Raw genomic sequence first — 21265 nt, forward strand, 5'->3', positions numbered from 1 at the left:
AGAAAATTCTGCAAGTCACAGCTTAACTCTGGGAAATGCAGACAGAATTCTGAAAAGTGCCACTGTTCAAAATATAGATGTTTTATGTCTTTGGAGCATTTGGAGATGCCAGTGCTGACCCATTTATTTATTTATTCACATTATTATGTCGCCCTTCCTCCAAGAAGCTTAGGAAGGCATACGTGGTTCTTTCCTTCCTGTTGTCCACAAAACAACCCTGTGAGGGAGGGTGAGATTGAAAGATAGTGAACTGCCCCAAGGCCACCCAGGAAACTTTGTGGCTGAGCGGGGATTTGAACCTGGATCTTCCAGGTCTAAGCCCAACTCCTGAACCCACCACACAATCCTGGCTCTCCATTCATGAGGCTGATGGAGCAGTTGCCTCAAGCAGTGGATGCTGGAGCTCTTTCCATGTGTCTACCCACACCACTGTTGCTCTCGCTCCACTCCTGGATTGAAAATGGAGAGATCAGCGAGGAAGAAGTGCGGAGGAGAGGAGAGAAGAGTAGTGAGCTGGAGCATTTGACACTCTAGCCCACCACTCTCTGCTCTTCTACACTTCCTGTTTCATCTCTGATGCTCACAGTCTGCAGGTCTGGTTCTGTGCAGTTCAGCCAATTGGATTGCCACAGTTTTCTTTCAGCAACTCTTAGAAATGTATGGGCCCAATCCTATCCAACTTTACAGCACTGATGCAGCTGCGATGCAGCTTCCAGGTAAGGGAACCAAACATGCCGTTACCTTGAGGAGGCCTCCATGACTTTCCCCTCTCTCTGCAGGATGCAGCTCACACCCCATTAGCACGGCTACATCAGGGCTGGAAGTTTGGATAGGATTTCGTCCTAAGGGATTTGATCCTCTTTGAGCCTTGTTTAAGAAGATGAAAGTGCATGGTTATTTTTATGCTCACAGGGAACTGGCTGCACAATGACTTCTGGTGCACTAAGCTAGTTTGGAGAGAGCTCAGTCCACTTTATGATCCACTACGTAAGCCCATTACTGATTTTGTTTTGCATGCAGAACGAAAGAGACACCATCACTTTCTTTGCACATGACGACAGCAGCTTTCCTGCTCAGATCGGCCCACAAGCCTTCAAGATCCCATACTCCATTCGGCAGAGGATATGTGCGACTTTTGACACACCCAGCGCCAAAGGCAAAGACTGGCAGATGTTAGCACAGAAAAACAGCATCAACAGGTAATCGAAGGGCATTCTGAAAGACAGAATTCCATGAGGGCCTGACCATGAAGCCACCTGATATTACGTAGGGGGCTCACCTATGCCCACCTATCTCCACCACTCCTCCTCCCTGGTTTCAAAAGAGAAAATGAGAATAGAGTGGAAGAGGAATTGTGGAGGAGAAAAGTATGGTGAGCTAGAGTGTCTCTTTCTGCCCATAACCTTCCTCTCTACTTGTTCTTCTGCTCTGCTTCCCTCTTCTTTTTTGAACTCCAAAGAGGAAGAAGACAAGAAGAGAGGGCAGAGATAGTGACATGTGCTACCAGGTACTGGGGGTGGGTGGGTGTAACACCCAGCTGCTGAGATGTGTGGAGTCAGCCTTGCATTCAACATGTTCAATTTCTCATGAAACCAAGACCCATTTTCCCTCTTTTAAAATGCTGCTCTGAAATAAGAAATTCAAACCCTGTTCCATGCCCTGAAAAGCTGCAATATTTAAAATGATTCAGGAGCCAATGGTGTGTTTTTTTTTTTTTAATGTCTTCTTTCATATGGATCCTTTGAGATGGGTCAGAGTGCCCAGGGTACTGTCTTTTGTGAATTCTTTTGCGGTGCCTTTTGTGGCTGCGCAATGTGCAGGGCCTTACCACGCATTCCCCAATAAATACAGCCAACAACAGGTATGGGATTAAATGGGCCACTGAGCCATTTACATTACATTAATTAATTAATGAAATTAATTAATAAATGGGCCACTGAGCCATTAATTACAACCTGAGCAACAAGGCAAAATAGGTAAACAATACCCATCCCAAGTGCGGGGTTCTAAATGGGGGAAACGGCCCTAGCCGTCTGCGTCCCCCAATCTCATAGGGCGTCCACCCGACTCCAGGCATAGCTCAATAGTTATTAAGCCCGCCTTTCACTGTCGCCCGAAGAGGGTAAGCCAGCCAAACTGCTATGCCTTCAGGTCACCCCTGCAAGGTCCCAAAGTTCAGACCAGGGGCTAGCCAGCCTGCCTCCCCGAGCCGGTCAAGCATCTTGAGAGCCATACAGGCACGCTAGCTGCCTTTCTCTGTGGTTGCCCCAAAAATGTAGAGTATCCTTCCACAGGGATACAGGGATACAGGCACGCTAGCTGCCTTTCTCTGTGGTTGCCCCAAAAATGTAGAGTATCCTTCCACAGGTTAGGTATGCTTGGCACCATCAATAGCTTCCTTTCAGAAGCAGATGGACCTTGCATTTTACTTCATCAAGCCTGGATCGTTGCTTTCAGAGGCCTTTCTCCAGTTTTACCTCATCTCCTCAAGTGAGATGGTGGCTACCAGAGGAATGATCTTTTCACTGGAGAAGCTCAAATTGTCCAACTCATTCCCTAGTTAATAGGCATGTGACATTGGATGCAGTCCATTCCATGCTTTTGCACCTTTAATATCATTTAACAATGGACAAGACCCTTTTCGTTGCTTGTCAATTGATGTCACTTGCATTTCTGCTAGCTAGTTTTGAAAGTTTTATCTCCTGTTTTATGGTCCCTTTTACTGTTTTGATTTTGTATTTTATGTTTTAAATATGTTTTTTATTGTAAACCATATGAAGGCCATTGGCAACAAGTCATGGTTGAAATGGACTTGACTGTTGTGCTTTCAAAATCAGATCTCAGAATCCCCCCCCCCCCCCCGGTTTGAGATATTCCCTTAATGGTCATCCACAGGTTGGATCTTGTACGGCGTATACTACAAGCCACCCATTGAATACTTAAGGCCACCACACCCAGTCACCACACCAAGCCAATACTTAAGGCAACAAAGGTCCGTGGCTGGTGCATTACCTGATAAGCCAAGGTTGAAGGAGATGCTTTTTGGACAATTGTGGGAAGCATCCACAGAAGTGAACAACTTTCCTCTCTTCCTCTGATATGTGGGAAAGATGCAATTCTGTATTGTCTGTTAAAATAAAAATGCATTTAAAAGAGTAGGGGATGAACCTTTGTACAAAGGCAGTCAGGGCTGGCCCAGAACTTCCCAGCATCTCAGGCAAATGCTGGCTACCCTAACACGGTGATGTGTCAGCTGCCTCTCCAAGTGTTTGGACTGGAAAATGAAGATAGGGGTTGGAATGGGAGAGGAAATGGTTGGCAAGCTTCAGTCTCGAAAGGCTATGGTACAAGCCTACAGCACCCGGTATTCCCAGGCGGTCTCCCATCCAAGTACTAACCAGGCCTGACCCTGCTTAGCTTCCGAGATCAGACGAGATCGGGAGATAGTGTTCAGTATAGGGAGATGGTTGGCAACCTTCAGTCTCGAAAGACTATGGTACAAGCCTACAGCACCCGGTATTCCCAGGCGGTCTCCCATCCAAGTACTAACCAGGCCTGACCCTGCTTAGCTTCCGAGATCAGACGAGATCGGGAGATAGTGTTCAGTATAGGGAGATGGTTGGCAACCTTCAGTCTCAAAAGACTATGGTCTAAGCCTACAGCACCCGGTATTCCCAGGCGGTCTCCCATCCAAGTACTAACCAGGCCTGACCCTGCTTAGCTTCCGAGATCAGACGAGATCGGGAGATAGTGTTCAGTATAGGGAGATGGTTGGCAACCTTCAGTCTCGAAAGACTATGGTACAAGCCTACAGCACCCGGTATTCCCAGGCGGTCTCCCATCCAAGTACTAACCAGGCCTGACCCTGCTTAGCTTCCGAGATCAGACGAGATCGGGAGATAGTGTTCAGTATAGGGAGATGGTTGGCAACCTTCAGTCTCAAAAGACTATGGTCTAAGCCTACAGCACCCGGTATTCCCAGGCGGTCTCCCATCCAAGTACTAACCAGGCCTGACCCTGCTTAGCTTCCGAGATCAGACGAGATCAGGAGATAGTGTTCAGTATAGGGAGATGGTTGGCAACCTTCAGTCTCAAAAGACTATGGTACAAGCCTACAGCACCCGGTATTCCCAGGCGGTCTCCCATCCAAGTACTAACCAGGCCTGACCTTGCTTAGCTTCTGAGATCAGGCAAGATCGGAAGATAGTGTTCAGTATAGGGAGATGGTTGGCAACCTTCAGTCTCAAAAGACTATGGTCTAAGCCTACAGCACCCGGTATTCCCAGGTGGTCTCCCATCCAAGTACTAACCAGGCCTGACCCTGCTTAGCTTCCGAGATCAGACAAGATCGGGCATGGAAAGACTATGGTATAAGCCTACAGCACCCGGTATTCCCAGGCGGTCTCCCATCCAAGTACTAACCAGGCCTGACCCTGCTTAGCTTCCGAGAGCAGACAAGATCGGGCATGGAAAGACTATGGTATAAGCCTACAGCACCCGGTATTCCCAGGCGGTCTCCCATCCAAGTACTAACCAGGCCTGACCCTGCTTGGCTTCCGAGATCAGACGAGATCATCTTTCATTGGGTTCGGATGGATCCACAGAGTATATCACATTGAGGCATGTCAGGCTGAACTAGCAGCAGGGGCCTATAGCTTAGAACAGGGGTGCCCAAACCCCGGCCCGGGGGCCACTTGCGGCCCTCGGGGACTCCCAATCCGGCCCGCAGGGAACTTCCAGTCTCCAATGAACCTCTGGTCCTCCGGAGACTTTCTGGAGCCCGCACTGGACCGACGCAACTGTTCTCAGCATGAGGGTGACTGTTTGACCTCTCGCATGAGCTGTGCGACAAGGGCTACTTGCTGTTTGACATCTGTGATGCAGCAGCAGAAGCAAAGGAAACACTGGGCTTGCTTTGTGCAAGGCTTTTTATAGGCCTTGCGCGATTGCAAGACCTTCATTCAATCATATAAGTTCCATCTCTAATATATTCATTTATGTAAATTTATTCAAATTTTATTTCTGGCCCCCAGCACAGTGTCAGAGAGATGATGTGGCCCTCCTGCCAAAAGGTTTGGACACCCCTGGCTTAGAAAAAGCTGCTAATCCCCATTTCCAAGTTTCACTTGACCAACACTGTCCTCACTCCCCAGGCAGATGTTTCGAGGTGCATTTAACAAGCCTCTAGTTCAGCCATTTTCAACCACTGTGCCGTGGCACACTGGTGTGGCCACGAGTGATTCACAGGTGTGCCACAGGAGTTTGAGGGAAGGTCATTTAATAGGGCCGATGGGAGACGTGAGCCTCCACCTGCAGCATGGTGTGCCTTGTCAATTGTCAAAAACCTGGTGGTGCGCCTTGACCGTTTTAGTGCCGTGGCAGTGTGCTGTGAGATGAAAAAGGTTGAAAATCACTGCTCTGGCTTGTCGATGCCTTTTTACAGCTTGGATTTCTTTTTCTTCCTTTATTTTGGCTTCAAATCCCGTTAGTCAAAATACAGAAGCCAAACTCTGTACCTTTTAAAACAGACGGTCTCGTATCTTTCCAAGCTTCTAATCTGGGTAGTTTTTTTGAGTCGTGATTTGGAATCACCAGCATTACCTCCTGGATGTAACTGCCTGTGTGTTTTCAACTGGTGATGCTAATTATGCGTGGAAGGAACAAGACACCAGAGGCACATTGGAACAGGTTGCTTTCTGCATGTTTTGGAATGACTAGCCTACTCCCAGTCTGTTTGCATTGTCCCCGGACCAAGATACATGGCGAGGGGCGGTTGGAACCTGCATGGGCAGGTGCCTAGCTGACTGTATTTTTTGTGGGTGTTTTGGGCTTGTGTTCCTAGTGTTTCCTTGCAAGTCAGGTTGTTTATCTATAATGACATGACAATCAAGAGACTGTTTTGTGCGTCGAGGGCAGATAACAGAGGCCTACAAAAACAAAACAAAACAGAAAAACCTTTTTTTTTTCTTGTTGCCAAGGATGTTTGAACAAATTTAGGACATTTTTGGGGTGCTGAATCCAAAAATGGCATCAGTTTTGCACACACAAACACACACAGTGAGTGAGAGAGAGAGAGAGTGTCCTGACACCGATAGGAAGCTTCCTTTTACTGAATCAGACAATTGGTCCACCAAGCAACAACTTGCTTGGTCCGTCAACATTGCTTGACCACAGTTCCTTAAAGTTTCAGACAAGAACTTCTCCTTAGTCCTACCTGGGAATGCCAGGGAACCTGGGAGCTATCCATGGTTCTGGAACTCTGCCAAATATAAGAAGATTCCTGCTGAATCAGGCCCAGAGACCATCTAGTCCAGCTTCCTGTATCTCACAGCAGCCCACCAATGCCTCAGGGAGCACACAAAACCACAAGGTACTTGCATCTCACTGCCACCTCCCTGCATCTGGCATTCTATTTGCAGTCACACACCCCTGCCAAGACACCAGATTGCAGTTGGGTAGAACTTGTACTACTTTATTAAACACAGTGACCAATTTTTACTGCATGAAACCTACTGAATATACCTCCCCTCCTTCGCCAGTCTGGGGTAGGCAAAAAAGACTGCCATCCACGGCCAGTTCAGATGGCAGAAAAAAAAATTCCTACCCGGCCTTCATAATGAGCGACCAGCTCATCTCAGACTGTACATCATCATGGCTTGAAACTTGTGATAGAGTTTGCCTCCAGAAATCTGTCCAATCCCCTTTTAAAGGCATCTAGGCTGGATGATTGGCTAGTCCCTATAATTGCCGAGTCACTGCTTTGTGTGATTGTACTTGTGGTCTGGACATAACACAGCACCATCCAACCTCTTCATGCTAGGAGATGGATACTTCAATCTGCAGTTGCTTCCCTAGGCAGAAAAATCAAATAAAACTCAGAAAATGTTGTCTCATACCCAGTACCGAGGAAAAGCAACCATCTCTGCATCACACATTTTGCAATCGGTGGTACCCCTTTCTGTGACACTCAGAGCTGGTTCCAATTTTCCTTTACCTTTGAGAAATACAATGCATTTTGGGGGTGCGTGCCTGTCTTTTTATAGCAATCGATGCACAAGTTATCTAACTATAGAAAACATCCCAAGGCCTCCATTTTTGATTAGCATTTTCTTTCACTTCCCCGGAGAGTTGTGTTCTGTCTTGCTTGGATAGCTGTTCTTAAAAAAAAAAAAAAAAAAAAAGTCTGCAAGCATAAGCACAGAAAGTAGCGGAGCATGTGACTTGCTAGTGAACAAAGCAAAAGGAGACCCAGCGCCAGGCATGAAGAATGCTTCCTGGTTTTGAGCTGCATTATGAGTCTTCAGCTGGCTGATGAGTCATGTAAATTCTATGACTTCCCATGAATAGATGTCTCAGAATATTCATTGCAGTATAGAAACTTACAGGGCTGTAGCCTTCATCTCCTGTTCGTGGACTTCCCTGAGGAAGCTGGTTACCCACTGTGCAAAATAGGGTTCTGGACTGGCTAGACCTCTGGGCTGATCCCCATGGTTCTCTGACCTCTCTCTCTCTCTCTCTCTCTCTCTCTCTCTCTCTCTGTGTGTGTGTGTGTGTGTGTGTGTATACAAAGACTTTCTCACCCACACACACACCTGGTTCCCCAGCATGATCTCTGCAGAACAGCTCTAAAAGGGAACTGTAGCCTTGAAAGTGTATCAGAAGAGGCAGCTATTTTGTTTTACCCTAACAATACTGAATGTGCTTATAGCACTTTTTGTGGATACAAAGCTTTTTACATGGCATGTTCTCAAAACAGCCTGTTACCCTGACAACTAACACTCTGTAAGTTAAGTCTAATTATCCCCATACTGCAGATAGGGAAGACTGAGGCAGAGAGGGGAAGAGTTTGCCTTAGGCCACCTCATGGTAATTCATAGCAGTGATGAAATTCCACCTGGGAAAGTTCCAGTTCACAGCTCAGCTGCTAAGCCATCACATTGCCCCAGATCTAGCGATGAGGCCATAGCTCAAGAACAGAGCACGTTTCTTATATGCTGAAGGCCACCAGGTTGAATTCTTAACCTCTTCTGTTAGGACAAAGTCCTGCTTGAAATTTTAGAACATTGCTGCCAGTCAGCGTCAATGATGCCAAGCTGGATGAACCCGTGGTCTGATCAAGTATCAAGCAGATCAAGTACAGGTCCGGACTCTGTATACATGAATTTGGAACCTGAAGTTTGGACCAATCACAGGTTCCGAAGCCACAGTGGAGGACAGACCTGAGCTTCTGGACATAACTAGAGAAGTTCTCCAGTTGTGTCCAGGAGGCTTTCTGTTTTCGACTGGTTGGCAACCTTCAGTCTCGAAAGACTATGGTATAAGCCTACAGCACCTGGTATTCCCTGGCGGTCTCCCATACAAGTACTAACCAGGCCTGACCCTGCTTAGCTTCCGAGATCAGATGACCGGGAGTGCCTTTCTTGCACCTCCAGAGGCCCTTCTGGGGCCTGTAGTGCAGTGGTTCTCAAATGTTTTAGCACTGTTACCCACTTTTGAGAATGACAGTTTGTCAGGACCCATGTGAAGTGATGTCATAGCCAGAAGTGACATCATCAATTTAGTCTTCAAACCTATGCTGCAGTCACCCAAAGGTCCCATTACACAGTGAGCTTGTGCTGTTATTTTGCATAGCTTGGGATTCAAGCATTCCACCTTGGAAAACAAAGCAGAACACAGACTTGAAAGCTTCCGACACAGCCCTCCCCCCTCTCCAGCGTTTTCTCTTCCTACCTATAATGGGCAAAGCATCATGCCTCTCTTCATTTAGGAGCCTGCCCTTCCCACCACCTCTCTCTCCTACATTTTCAGCTCTACATCGTCAATGGCAGCTGCGTGAGGTGCTACATGACCCACCTGAAATTGGATCATGACCCACCTAGTGGGTTCTGACCCACAGTTTGAGAAATACTGCCATAGAGTCCTCTGCAGGCCTCAGAATATCTCCAGTAACCTCCAGAGGTCCTATGGACTGGTCCAGCAGATTTGTTTATCCTCAGGTTTTGAAATTTGTGTGTGTGTGTGGGGGGGGGGGTTCAGGAACTGATCATCTCTGGATACTGAGGTCCAACTGTATCACCAACACAAAAACCGACCTCTATATATAGGACTTCGGAGAATTCAAAGTTGCACATTCAGTATTTCAGTAATCTCGACAACAGCCCTGCAAGCCTGTCTAATACTGACATCCTCTTATTGCAGATGGGGAGCTAAATCTAAGGGACGATTTACACATGGCAGAGCTGCCTGTGACAAACGAGCCTGTGAAAAGGTCGTGAAAATTAGGTCGTGAAAAAAAGGTCATGAAAAGCCTGTGAAAATTATGCAGGGGATGGACAGAGTGGATAGAAAGATGCTCTTTACACTCTCACATAACACCAGAACCAGGGGACATCCACTAAAATTGAGTGTTGGGAGAGTTAGGACAGACAAAAGAAAATATTTCTTTGCTCAGCATGTGGTTGGTCTGTGGAACTCCTTGCCACAGGATGTGGTAATGGCATCTGGCCTGGATGCCTTTAAAAGGGGATTGGACAAGTTTCTGGAGGAAAAATCCATTCCGGGTTACAAGCCATGATGTGTATGTGCAACCTCCTGATTTTAGAAATGGGCTATGTCAGAATGCCAGATGCAAGGGAGGGCACCAGGATGAGGTCTCTTGTTATCTGGTGTGCTCCCTTGGGCATTTGATGGGCCACTGTGAGATACAGGAAGCTGGACTAGATGGGCCTGTTCCAATGGGACTGTTCTTATGTTCTTATGACAAAAAAGGTCAAGGGATGAGTCAGTGGTTCAACTGCGCATGAGGTCATTGTAGCTGCTGGTGCTGAAACAATGCAACAGTGCATGGGATTGAGTTGAAAAGCCAGAATAATGTACAGGTTCTTTGGAAGTGAAATTCGTCTGAGCGAATAAAAAGGCCTGGAGGAGGGTTGTCACCAACGCAGGACCTTGTGATGTTCCATTACTGGGTCAATCCTTTGCACAATATTTGCTGGCTCCTTTCAAACACAAGGCTCAGCCCTTCAGTCCAGGAAGCTTAGATGTGACATTTGGCCAGGAATTATGTGGTGAAGGTCTGATGACTTTACCAGGGGAAGCAAAGAGAAGCAAAGCCTTTTGTAGTAGGAAATAAAATTCCTCACCATCTTTTTTTTTTTTCTGTTGATGCCCAAGGATCTGTGTTGTAACTGAGAGGCCCACTTCACACAATACAAGGAACAGTAAAACGAGGAAGGTGTGTTCGTTTGCAAGCTGTCAGCTTCTGCAGTTGCTGTGTGAAGATCCTTGCAGTCTCAGGCAATGCCCCCCCCCCCGGTGCATGAATAATGTGCTTCTGATAACGAAAGGAGCAAACACAGGAGATTAGACAACATGTTGATCTGAATCTGGCCCCTAGAACCAGGGGGCATCCAGTAAAATTGAGTGTAGGGAGACTTGGAGCAGACAAAAGAAAATATTTATTTACCCAGCGTATAGTTAGTCTGTGGAACGTCTTGCCCCAGGGCATGGTGTTGGTGTCTGGCCTAAATGCCTTGAAAAGGGGATTGGACTGATTTCTGGAGGAAAAGACCATCACAAGTTACAAACCACGATGAGTATGTGCAACCTCCTGGTTTTAGAAGTAGGCTGTCTCAGGATGCCAGATACAAGGGAGGGCACCAGGATGCAGGTCTCATCTTGTGTGCTCCCTGAAGCATCTGATGGGCCACTGTGAGATACAGGAAGCTGAACTGGATGGGCCTTTGCCTGATCCAGTGGGGCTCTACTTATATTCTTTGGGATTGCCTCTAGTTCTCCTTCTAGGAGTATGGCTGACTCATGGTCAGAGTTGAGGCCCCTGCAGGTGTGAGCTCTTCTTCCTCCTTCTCCAAGTCTTCCTTGGCATCTGGGTCAGGTTGCCAGCCTCAAATTCTCATGCCTCTACGATGTCACCTTGCAACTGAACCTGCGCGTGGCCTCCATGGAAATGTTTTGCGTTTGAGATGCTGTGAGGAAAAATAGAAGTCAGTAGTGTGTGACCTATGCTGGGTGATTTGCATAGCCAGTGTGGCATCAAGCAGTGGCGATGCGCATGGGTAAACCCTAACTTAGTTCCACCTTGACGTCCTTGTTCTGCGGAGCTTGAATTCCCGCTTACCCTACCGTTTCCTGGGGCTCGTCCATGAATGGGTTATGTATAGCAGGCTGTATGTAAATGCCGTCGTCTTACTTGGATTGAATTCCCCAGAGGCAAAGACACAAGTCAATTTGTCACGAGATGAGCTTAATGGCGCCGTCTGAGAATAATACGCCTTCGGAACCCAGTTTGTTCCACCACATCCCTCGCGACAAGATGTCCCGTACATCTCCATAAATCACGCGCTCACAGTTTAGCAAAATTCAAAAGGGCTAATGAAGTGAAGCAACTTAACGGAAAGCCGAAGTCTGAACTGGAGCCATGCAAGCCTTGATAGGAAAGGCGCAATGTCTTACTCTCCTCTTGCATACAAATACGCAAAATCTCCTTATGCTACGCTGCTTTGTTACTAAATTATGGATGTCACTTAGAAACTCTTACCATTTCAACTCAGAAGCAGATATTCTTGTTCATACAAATAGCCTTGTTTGTTCAGCCCTGATAAGCCGAACCGTTGTTCGCTCTGAGCTGAAATTCTGCTTTCCCATCATGCACTTTATTCCCTCTTGCCTGGGTGTTGTTGTACCCCCCCCAGCTATGTCTGGAGAAGCAAATGATCCCACATTAAGGGTGCTCATCAGACACTTTTCATTCCACCCCAATCTTTCCCCAGATTTTGGAGTTCTAGCATCGCTGACCTGGTTTCTAAAGGGGAATTGTCATCATCAGTATTTATATACCACCTTTCTTGGTCATTGGATTGCTTCTTTGACTTTAATCCAAAGTTGTTCACATAGGCAGACTTTCTCTTAACCCCTGAGGGGGTTTTCACAATAACGAAAAGTTCTGATCTTTCAAGAAGAAACATTCTAGATGGATCTTTCACAGTCTGGTATCAGTTTCCTCCCATGCTGATTGACAAGCAGCTCCTTAAGAACATAAGAAAAACCCCTCTGGACCAGGCCAATCTACTCCAGCTTCCTGTATCTCACAGTGGCCCAGCAGATGCCTGAGGAGCACACAAGACATCAAGAGACCTGCATCCTTTTGCCATTCCTTTGCATCTGGTATGCTGAGATCCCCTACTTCTAAAACAAGGAGGTTGCACATACCCATCATGGCTTGTAACCTGTGATTATCTTTTCCTCCAGATGTCTGTCCAATCCCCTTTCCAAGGTATCTAGGCCACATGCCGTTACCGCATCCTGTGGCAAGGAGTTCCGCAGACTAATTCACTGAAGGACAGCAGAGACGGCTTCTCTCTCACTGAAGAGCAACTGGAATACCTCAGCTCAGCTTGTCAGTTGCATCTTGAGGTCACGCCACTCACGGAAGCTTCTGATGACCTCCAACTGGCATCCTTTGAATGCCAGTTATCTTTGGGCTTAATGGCAGCTTTACCAGACCTCCTGTCATTGGAGTCAACACTAGAGGAATTCTCCATTGTTTCATTTTTTTTCTTGTGCAACCAGAGCATTTTCCATACATCGTGCTTCAACTTTCAGTTCCATTTTGATCATTAACCCCTTGGAGTTAACACAGATTTTCAACCAGTGGTATTAGTGCCCCTAGTGACATTGCTCAGTATGGCAGTAGGTTCTTGGTCCCACTGCTATGTTGTCTTCCCTGGCTTGCTGTTGCTAGATGTGGAGAAATTGAGCAGTGCTGTACCAGTTGGCAAAGATGTGGCAGTGTAGATGTCTGATCTTTCAAAAGAGGCTTTTTTGGGGGGGAAGGAGGGTGTAGAAGCCCCAACAGAGGTACAGGCGACCCACTTTTGTTGACAGCTGCCAAAAGCGCTTCCTGAAAATGGCAGTCATTGGAGACGTGGTAACTTGTGGGTGCCACCTCTCTCATAAGTGAAGGGCGTTATGGTTAGAGGAAGGGCTTTCTTGGTATTGGCCCAAGAAAGCTTTAGAACTCCCTTCCTGAGTACTTTTGAACTTCCTCTTCTTTGGTGGTACTCTGGTGGAGGCTTGAGACACATTCATTTCAGCTGGTTTTTAGTTAGGCTCTGACTTTGAGAAGGTTTTAGGGACTCCCTCCAGGTCATTGTGAGTTACGATTGGTCGCTGCCTGTCTGCTGACTACTGATTGGCTATTGGTTTAAGATTTTATCATTTCTTTTAGGTAAGTCATTTTAATGAGCCACTTATGTAGACTTGGTATGTTACTGTTATTTTTAAACACTGCAGTAATAGCTATGCATTATGCATTTGTAGATGTCTTGTAATGTTTCAAACAGTGGTTCCCAAACTGGGTCAGGACGCACTGGTGGGTGAGTTGCCACCTAATTTTTGGTGGGTCGCCAAAGGGTGATTGAAAGATCAGATAATTAATTGCCTCAGACCCTGAGGCTGTTGAAAAAACAGATACTGTAGCTGCCAATCACCATGCAAAGAGCTCAGCTCCCGCAGTTTGCAAGATAGATGCTAACTGCCCTTCAGTTTGCAAGCATGTGTAAATGCAGAGAGAAAAATGTTTGAGGGTCTTTTTTTCTGGTTCTTATTACTTATAAATAAATAAAATATTTCTTTCTACATTTCCTTTTTTAAAAGTCCAGTTAACCTGGATAGGTCCCAACAGAGTATCATTTTAAAAAGTGTGTCCTGGCGCTAAAAGGTTAGGGAACCACTGGTTTAAATTTTTATTCTGTAAGCTGTTTTGAATTACCCAGGTTAAAGTGAAGAAAAGGAGGGTATAAGTGGGACACTTATAAAATTTTTGCCCGCGCCCCCTAAAGCTCAGCTTTGTGTTTAGGAAACCACCCAAAATCCCTGGCCCTAACTCCTTTGCTCTCCCCTCTCTCCTTGTTTAGGAACTTGTCTTATTTTGCCACGCAACGCAGCCCATCTGCTGTCATTTTGGACTTATGGGAAGCCAGACATCAGCACGATGGGGACTTGGACTCTCTAGCCTGTGCCCTGGAAGAAATTGGAAGGACACAGCCTCAAATCTCAAACCTTACAGAAACTCAAATCGAGGAGTCCAACTTCAGCTACAGCAGACAAAATGGACTTTAGTAATCACTTTCCTTTCAAGAACTAAGAACCGGCTGGGACTTTGTACTTGAAGGAGGAAAGAGTGGGTTACCCTTCTCCCTAGCCCTTTCCTCCATATTTCATCCAACGGCTCACTCCCTTTCGCCGATAATCCAGTTTGCATTTGGAGGAACGAAAAAAACTGGTAAACACACAATCTCTTGGTTGAGTTATTCTTGTAAAGGAGGGGGTAAAAAAAGCCACATTTTGTCTCCCCGTCATTGAAGGTGAAATCTGAACATAAGGGCAACGCTCATAGCTCCAAATATGTAGGAATAAATGCTACTGCAACCAAGAGAGTTAAAGGTTAACATTACTGAATGTTTCAAACTGCGTCAAAGTTCTAAATCTAGATATTTCTGTGTTTTGGATTGCTGAGTTGGTGATTCTTTATTGTTTTGTGACTGACTTCTTGAGTTGTATTTAAACCCGGGAACCCGGTCAGGATGAGGTCCTTCAGAGGCAGCAGGTGAATTGATGCACCCATTGCCACCATCTCCCCTTGCCCAGAAATCAACCGGTTGGGTGTTAAAAGTTGGTATCTACCCAAGATGCAAACATTGCTAGTGACATGGTGAAAGTCAACCTAACCACCAGCAATTTCGGCATACTGGGGTAGATGGTCAAGGGCCGGATGCTATCCAAATTTCCAGCACCAGCACAGCCACAGTGCAGCCCCATGGGAGCAAATGTTCCCATACTCTGAGAAGGCCACTGTGACTGCCCCACCACCACTGGATAGGTGGATAGTATTGGGCCCTGAGTGGGCAAATACCTCACTAAGCACCAAAACTGAAGGAATACTGGAAATAAGTAATGGATCTTTGAAAAACGTTGGGAGTTTTTTTCCAGTACTAACCCAAAAATTCTCATATGCAAATCTCCAACAATTTTTATGCGATAGCCTCAAGACTCTCTTGTGCCGAGAAGAGTCCAGCTTCTGTGCCCTCTGGTTTTTTTTTTCCAGTTTGTCTGTTTGCTTCTTGTCAATCTCATGCAAGCCTCTGACAAGAGAGTGATAACTAATTCACTCATCATAAGAAAAAAATTCACAGCAGTATTGCTTGCTCCTCCTACTTTAAAACTGGGGGGGGGAGCATAGAGCCCCAGATTTTTATAAGACCATGGAAAGGGGAAAGTAGACCACTTACCGTATTTTTCGCTCCATAAGACACACTTTTCCCCCCCAAAAAGTGGGTGGGGGGGGAGTGTGTGCGTCTTATGGAGCGAATACTACAAAGCTGCAGGCGTTCTCAGGGCAGCAGAGCCTCCTTGGCAGGTGCTTCTGCCCCTGGCCAGGGTCCTGCCTGCGCTCAATGGTAATGCAAATGCAAATGCAATGGTAATGCAAATGCAAATTGTAATGCAAATGCCGTCGCTCAATGGTAAAGCAAATGTTCAGCACTTAGTGACAATGCACTTGCAGAAAAATACTACAGTACCTCATTCTACCAGTGCAAGGATGATAAAGCAGAAAAGGCTAGCATATAAAATTCCTTTTAAACTAGAGGTAGTAAAATATGCTAAGGAGCATGGAAACAGAGCAGCGGAGAGACATATTTTATTACACTATTTGGTTCAGAATATTTTTTCCCCTGTTTTCCTCCTCTAAAAACTAGGTGCGTCTTATGGTCAGGTGCATCTTATAGAGCGAAAAATACAGTAATTTTGTCCTCTGTGTCAGATTCCTGATCAAGGTGATCTCCCCAAAGTTGCTACCAGCCCTGCTGGGTAAAAGGAACAGACACCAGTATCATGCCTGACTTTTTTCTTTCGCTGCAGGAAGGATAGTTCCATGGGGAAGGTAACTTAGGTCAGGGATGCATACTGGGTAATAGTATTAAACATTCCTTCAATAAGCAGCACTTTAGAATATTGACCACCATGAAAGCTGCTTTACATTGTGTGTATGTGTGGGGGTGTGTGTGTAAATTTGGAGATCTGACCGTGAATCGTATACCTGTTTTGACCCTGAAAAGGTATAGCCATTGACTCAAGCAGCAAAGAGGCCATTTTGAACCCTGTGGCAGTTTCTGGTTTGGTTCCTGGAGTGGTGGCTGAAACAGAATCTATTGCATAATACTTCATAATACTTTCAGTAACAGCTGGTGCCTTAAAGAGAGAGGCCCCATACCCCAACTCCACCCCAGGCCTAGAACAGAGGTAAGCTAGGTTGCGCCCTGGCTGATGTCACATGTCCATCAGAGGGCTCCCCTGGGCCGAGTGACACCTGAAGCTTCAGTTGTAGTGCTTAATGCACTATCGAAGATAGAGGGTGCCATGGAAATTTTAGTGCATAGTGTTGCCCAGGGCTCTTGGAGATCTGGTGATGGCACCATCAGTCATTGCTACAGACTTACAAGCTACTTCGTAGCAGAAATGATTCAAAACAAGGTTGAATGAAAACCACTGTGATGGTTTTCTTCTCTTTCATTCCATGTTTAATTGGTTCTTGACACCCTCTCTTGGGGGCCATGGGGAGTGGGCCTTAAAGAAGCATAGCATGGCTCAGTGTCATATATAAATGGGTGGCCCGATCTTTCATTGGCTAGCTCAGGAAGTATATCTCTATTAATGCTTGGCAACTTTCTCAGGCAAGGGTGCTTGATGACTATCTGCCTGCAAGGCTGGGAAACTGTCCATTGATGAAGCAGCTTTGAAAAAGGTTGAACGTGTGGGTGATTTGCTCTGCTGAGTTTATGAAAAGTTGTACCTTGTAATGAGGGGGGAAAAAAGTATCGCCCAATGTGAAAATTTGAAACCTACAAAATTTTGGATCTGCTAAATGGATATTTCCAAAGAGGGAATGATTTTCTTTTTTTTTTTAATTTTTCCTTCTTGTTTCATTTTCCAAAATGGGTGTCACTTTTGTTTTGGGGCTATGTTGAAATCTTTTTTTCCCCCAGCTTTAAACTGAACACGTGAAAACCTCACCATGAAGTCTTGCAGCCAAAGTTGAGTGGTATTGAAATTGCCATTGCTGTTGGATGCAGCGGGGCACCAAATGAGATGCCGCTGAGAATCCGTAGGAGGAAAGACTGCAGCATGATGGGAAATGTAGTTTCATGCTGAGGATTATGCATCCTAAGCCAAAATGTATGGTCATGCGAAAGTCAACCATAACTCTTCCCCTTCCTCACATAAATTCATTTCAAAAGGATATATAGTTCAGTGTTTCTTAAATTGTGAGTCGGGACCCACCAGGTGGGTTGCGAACCAATTTCGGGTGGATCCCCATTCATTTTATGTGTTGTTGTTTTTTTTTAATTTTTACTGTCTTAGACTTGATGTTACCATGGTATGTGACTGCATTTGGGGAAGTGTTATACATCTGTACCTTTAACAGGCTACTATGGGTATGTTTTTTTAATAATGATAATCAATGGGGCTTACTCCCAGGTAAGTGTTGATAGGATTGCAGCATTTGGGATGTTTGGGGAATTCCCCCCCCCCCCCCAAACAGATCAGCAACTGCTTGTGAGGGTTAGGAGGTCTCTTCTTTATTTTAAATATTTTTTTAAACATATATTGCAAACTTTTAATTTACTTACTCAGTTTGATTTGATTTTGTTGTATGGGGATGTTAAAAATTTCCCTACTGGATGATGTCACTCCCGGATGATGTCACACATTTCTTCCAGGTGAATGACATCGCGTTGTGTGGGTCCTGACAGATCAGGAAGGAGAATAACACCGTATATCCAAAATCTCAGGTGCTCAGTGTGAAAAACACCTTTTTATCCCCTCAATTGTGCATGTAATTTCATTGAAGAGCTACTGGCAACCACCTGGTGTCCACCTAACCTTACCCTCTAAATAGAGATAATGTTCCGGTGGACTGGCTTGGCTTTTGGCAAGCAAGCGTTAGTCACTGTGTCCACTCGCTATGGCTCATTTTTGCCAGGGACAACACAGCTGTGACCTCTTTGCAAACAGCAAAAGCCAATTGTGTACACTGCCAGTTGTGAGCTCACTTTGGCCTTCTGCGCTGGTACAGACATAACACCTACCCCCAAACTCTGCCACACTGATAATTATGAATGATCCATATATCTGTGTATATGCTTTATTTGCTCCAATGACTTCATTGCTTAACATTCCTGTGTCCTTTCACTTGATTTCAATTGTGGACAGTACTTTTGTTTTCTTGGGTATCACGAAAGCAACAGCGCTTGCCTGACGAAGCTTTCAGACTAAGCTTTCACAGGAGGCAGGTTGAAGAAGCTACCATGGTTTAGGACTGAGATCCATGTGAAAAATATATCCTCTTGGTTCATGTTTTCTCCAGAGCAATTGTACAGGCAGGGAAGTGGCTGTTGAATTACTCCAGCTTCCACATCAAATCATATCTTGTAAGGAAGCAAGATCCAAAGAGCTGATTCACCCCCCCCCCCCAAAAAATCACAATCATACCAGTAGGTGCAGCCTTAGGAGGTGCAGGGTCAAATTCTGAATGATTTTGCAGGGTCCTCCTTGCTACAGCCCCCAATTACCTACAGTGAACAGCCCAAGAGAGGCATGGCACCAGGTGCCCCCATGCTACCTGGAAGAAGCTTGGTGGTGATGCAGCTCCTGTTTCCAGTGTGGCTCAATTTTGGGCCAATCAAAATCAGCAGAGGGCATGCATCTCCTTCCTTCTTTCCTTCCTTCTTTCCTTCCTTCCTTCCTTCTTTATATATTCCTGCTTCACTAAGCAGTGGTTTCTTGGAGGTCTACCCACACTCTCAAGAAGAGCAGCAAAGATCTTTCTGGTGCTTTCTCACTCCTAATGAGGAGCTGTCAGGGCGGAGGAATGTGAAGTAAGTAAAATGTGAGTGTAATTCACAACTCCGTTCATCAAAACAGATCATACTTTTTGCAGGCAGTTTGCACTGCTGTAAATTAATACGTCTGGCTGAGTAACGGAAAGCTGCCCAAGATTGTGGGCTTTAACATTCCGACAAAACTGTCCATGTTTTGATGGTTGACTAATCTTCAGCCATCAAGTTTGTTCCTGCTTTAATCACTGGGTTTTTGGATGCGGCATTCTGAAAATGTGTGTGTATGAAAATGCCAGACCGGATTTTAAAAGTTTTGTTATGCGTCTGTTTGTAAAGTTGCTCCTAATTGGCAAAGTTTTCTGAATGCAGGGGGTCAGACTTGGGCAAGAATGAGACACAGCATCAGGAACAAATGAACCCACTCAGGTTTATCTCTTAGATTATTTATCCAGCCTAAAACCCTTGCAGAAAATCTGAATCAATATTGTTCATCTCTTTCAGTGATTTGAATGGTAGAAAAAAGATTGTGTTCTCTAGGCAGAGTCCCATCTTAAACAATACATTGTTAAGGACACAATCCTAAGCAGGTCTACTCAGAAGTCCTATTTTGTTCATTGGGGCTTACTCTCAGGAAAGTGTGGTTAGGATTGCAGCCTTTGAGCCCAATCCTATGCACTCAACAGTAAGACCCATTGTAGTCAGTGGGGCTTGCTCCCAGGAAAGTGTGGTTAGGATTGCAGCCTAAGGCAACTTCAGCTTCTAAGCTTTACTGGAAAGCTTCTAAGTTTTTGCGTGTACTTTAGAGGGGCAGAAGACCTTAGCTTGTAAATGCACCTTGTCCCAATAATGATTCTTCAAATCCAGGCTTACTGAAGTTGTAACTTGGGGCCACTGATATCATGTATTTGCAGGAAGCTGGAGAAATCTGCAAGAAATATAATTATCTGTACTAGGGTGACCTCCAAAATATTCCTGATGTCTATAGAAAACAGTGCTTACATTCAATAGCCAGTATGGAAACTTAGCCTAAACCAGCTTTTCTCAACGTTGTTGAGTCCGACATACCACTTTGTGTGTGTCCTCCTGTCTTGCGTACCCCTGGAAGTAACTGGCAAGGACCTCACTGCTAGTTACTTCCAAGTAGGGAGGCCTGCCACAATACAACAAACACCAGTAGTAGGCTCAGAGTAGGTGGGAGGGCTTTCTCAAGTGCACAGAGGGCTTTCCCCTGAGCACAGCTTCCTACCACTGTTTGCCACATTGTTTTCCGGTCCTGCTACCAGGGTGTTCGGGGCTGCAACACATACCACCAGGCACCAACTTGTGTACTACCAGTGGAAAAATGCTGTCCTAAACTCTAACATTCTTGTGAACATAAATGTATGCTGTGTTTGCTATTAAGAATGTGAGAGTTTTTAAATGGCAACAGCGTGGACAGCAAAACAGACCAGACACAAAATACAAAATGGCATTCTCCATCTCATGTTTAGTAACCAATGGGGACCTTTGTTTCGAAGGGTGCTAAAGCTTTGTGCATTGTCTCTTTTTTGCAGTTAATGGTCCCATTGTGTCTCATTTCTGGCACCCAGACAGGATCCCAAAGAAACTTATAGGGTTAGCCACTATCATCCAGATTAGAAGCAATGCAGTGGTGATATTGGGAGGTACATGCGCAACAAGCAAGATGAGAGAATGGGTCAGCTGGTCCCATCTCACTTGAGGGTTGCAGGCTCACCTCTTCTTTAGCAGTGAGCTGCTATTGGACTGCTTCCCTTCACCAGTTTTGCCACACGGTAGCAGGAATGCGCTTTTAAGCAATTTCCTCTTCCTTGAGTCGCTCACAGGTAACCATCTTTATTGGTTTATCTGGTTCAGCGGTGCCCAAACCCTGGCCCTGGGGCCACTTGTGGCCCTCGAGGACTCCCAAAGCGGCCCTCAGGGAGCCCCCAGTCTCCAATGAGCCTCTGGCCCTCTGGAGATTTGTTGGAGCACACACTGTTCTGACACAACTGCTCTCAGCGTGAGGGCAACTGTTTGACCTCTCGCGTGAGCTGTGGGATGAGGGCTCCCTCCACTGCTTGCTGCTTCACGTCTGTGATGCAGCAGCGACAGCAAAGGAAAGGCCAGCCTTGCTTTGTGCAAAGCCTTTTATAGGCCTTGAGCTATTGCAAGACCTTCATTCATTCATATAAGTTCATCTTTAATATATTCATTTATGTAAACTTATGTAAATTTATTCAAATTTGAAATGTAAATTAATTATTTTCTTCCTTTGCCCCCGACACAGTGTCAGAGAGATGATGTGGCCCTCCTGCCAAAAACTTTGGACACCCTTGATCTGGTTGGAT

General features: G+C 45.7%; 1 protein-coding gene and 5 pseudogenes across 1 annotated transcript in view; 1 reads left to right on the forward strand and 5 right to left on the reverse strand.

The window, feature by feature from the left end:
- The window catches only part of UNC5D (unc-5 netrin receptor D), a 224785-nt gene extending 210646 nt beyond the window's left edge, over positions 1 to 14139 (forward strand). The window contains exons 18-19 of the mRNA XM_066639671.1: positions 1021 to 1199; positions 13935 to 14139. Coding sequence (XP_066495768.1) covers positions 1021 to 1199; positions 13935 to 14139 — 384 coding nt within the window. The remainder of the gene's footprint in view (positions 1 to 1020; positions 1200 to 13934) is intronic.
- On the reverse strand, positions 3350 to 3472 carry LOC136662605 (5S ribosomal RNA; annotated as a pseudogene).
- On the reverse strand, positions 3502 to 3624 carry LOC136662606 (5S ribosomal RNA; annotated as a pseudogene).
- Positions 3654 to 3776, reverse strand: LOC136662608 (5S ribosomal RNA; annotated as a pseudogene).
- On the reverse strand, positions 3806 to 3928 carry LOC136662609 (5S ribosomal RNA; annotated as a pseudogene).
- On the reverse strand, positions 3958 to 4080 carry LOC136662709 (5S ribosomal RNA; annotated as a pseudogene).
- Positions 14140 to 21265: the final 7126 nt, after the last annotated feature.

This window comes from Tiliqua scincoides, chromosome 11, assembly GCF_035046505.1.
Source record: "Tiliqua scincoides isolate rTilSci1 chromosome 11, rTilSci1.hap2, whole genome shotgun sequence".
Lineage (NCBI taxonomy): Eukaryota > Metazoa > Chordata > Lepidosauria > Squamata > Scincidae > Tiliqua > Tiliqua scincoides.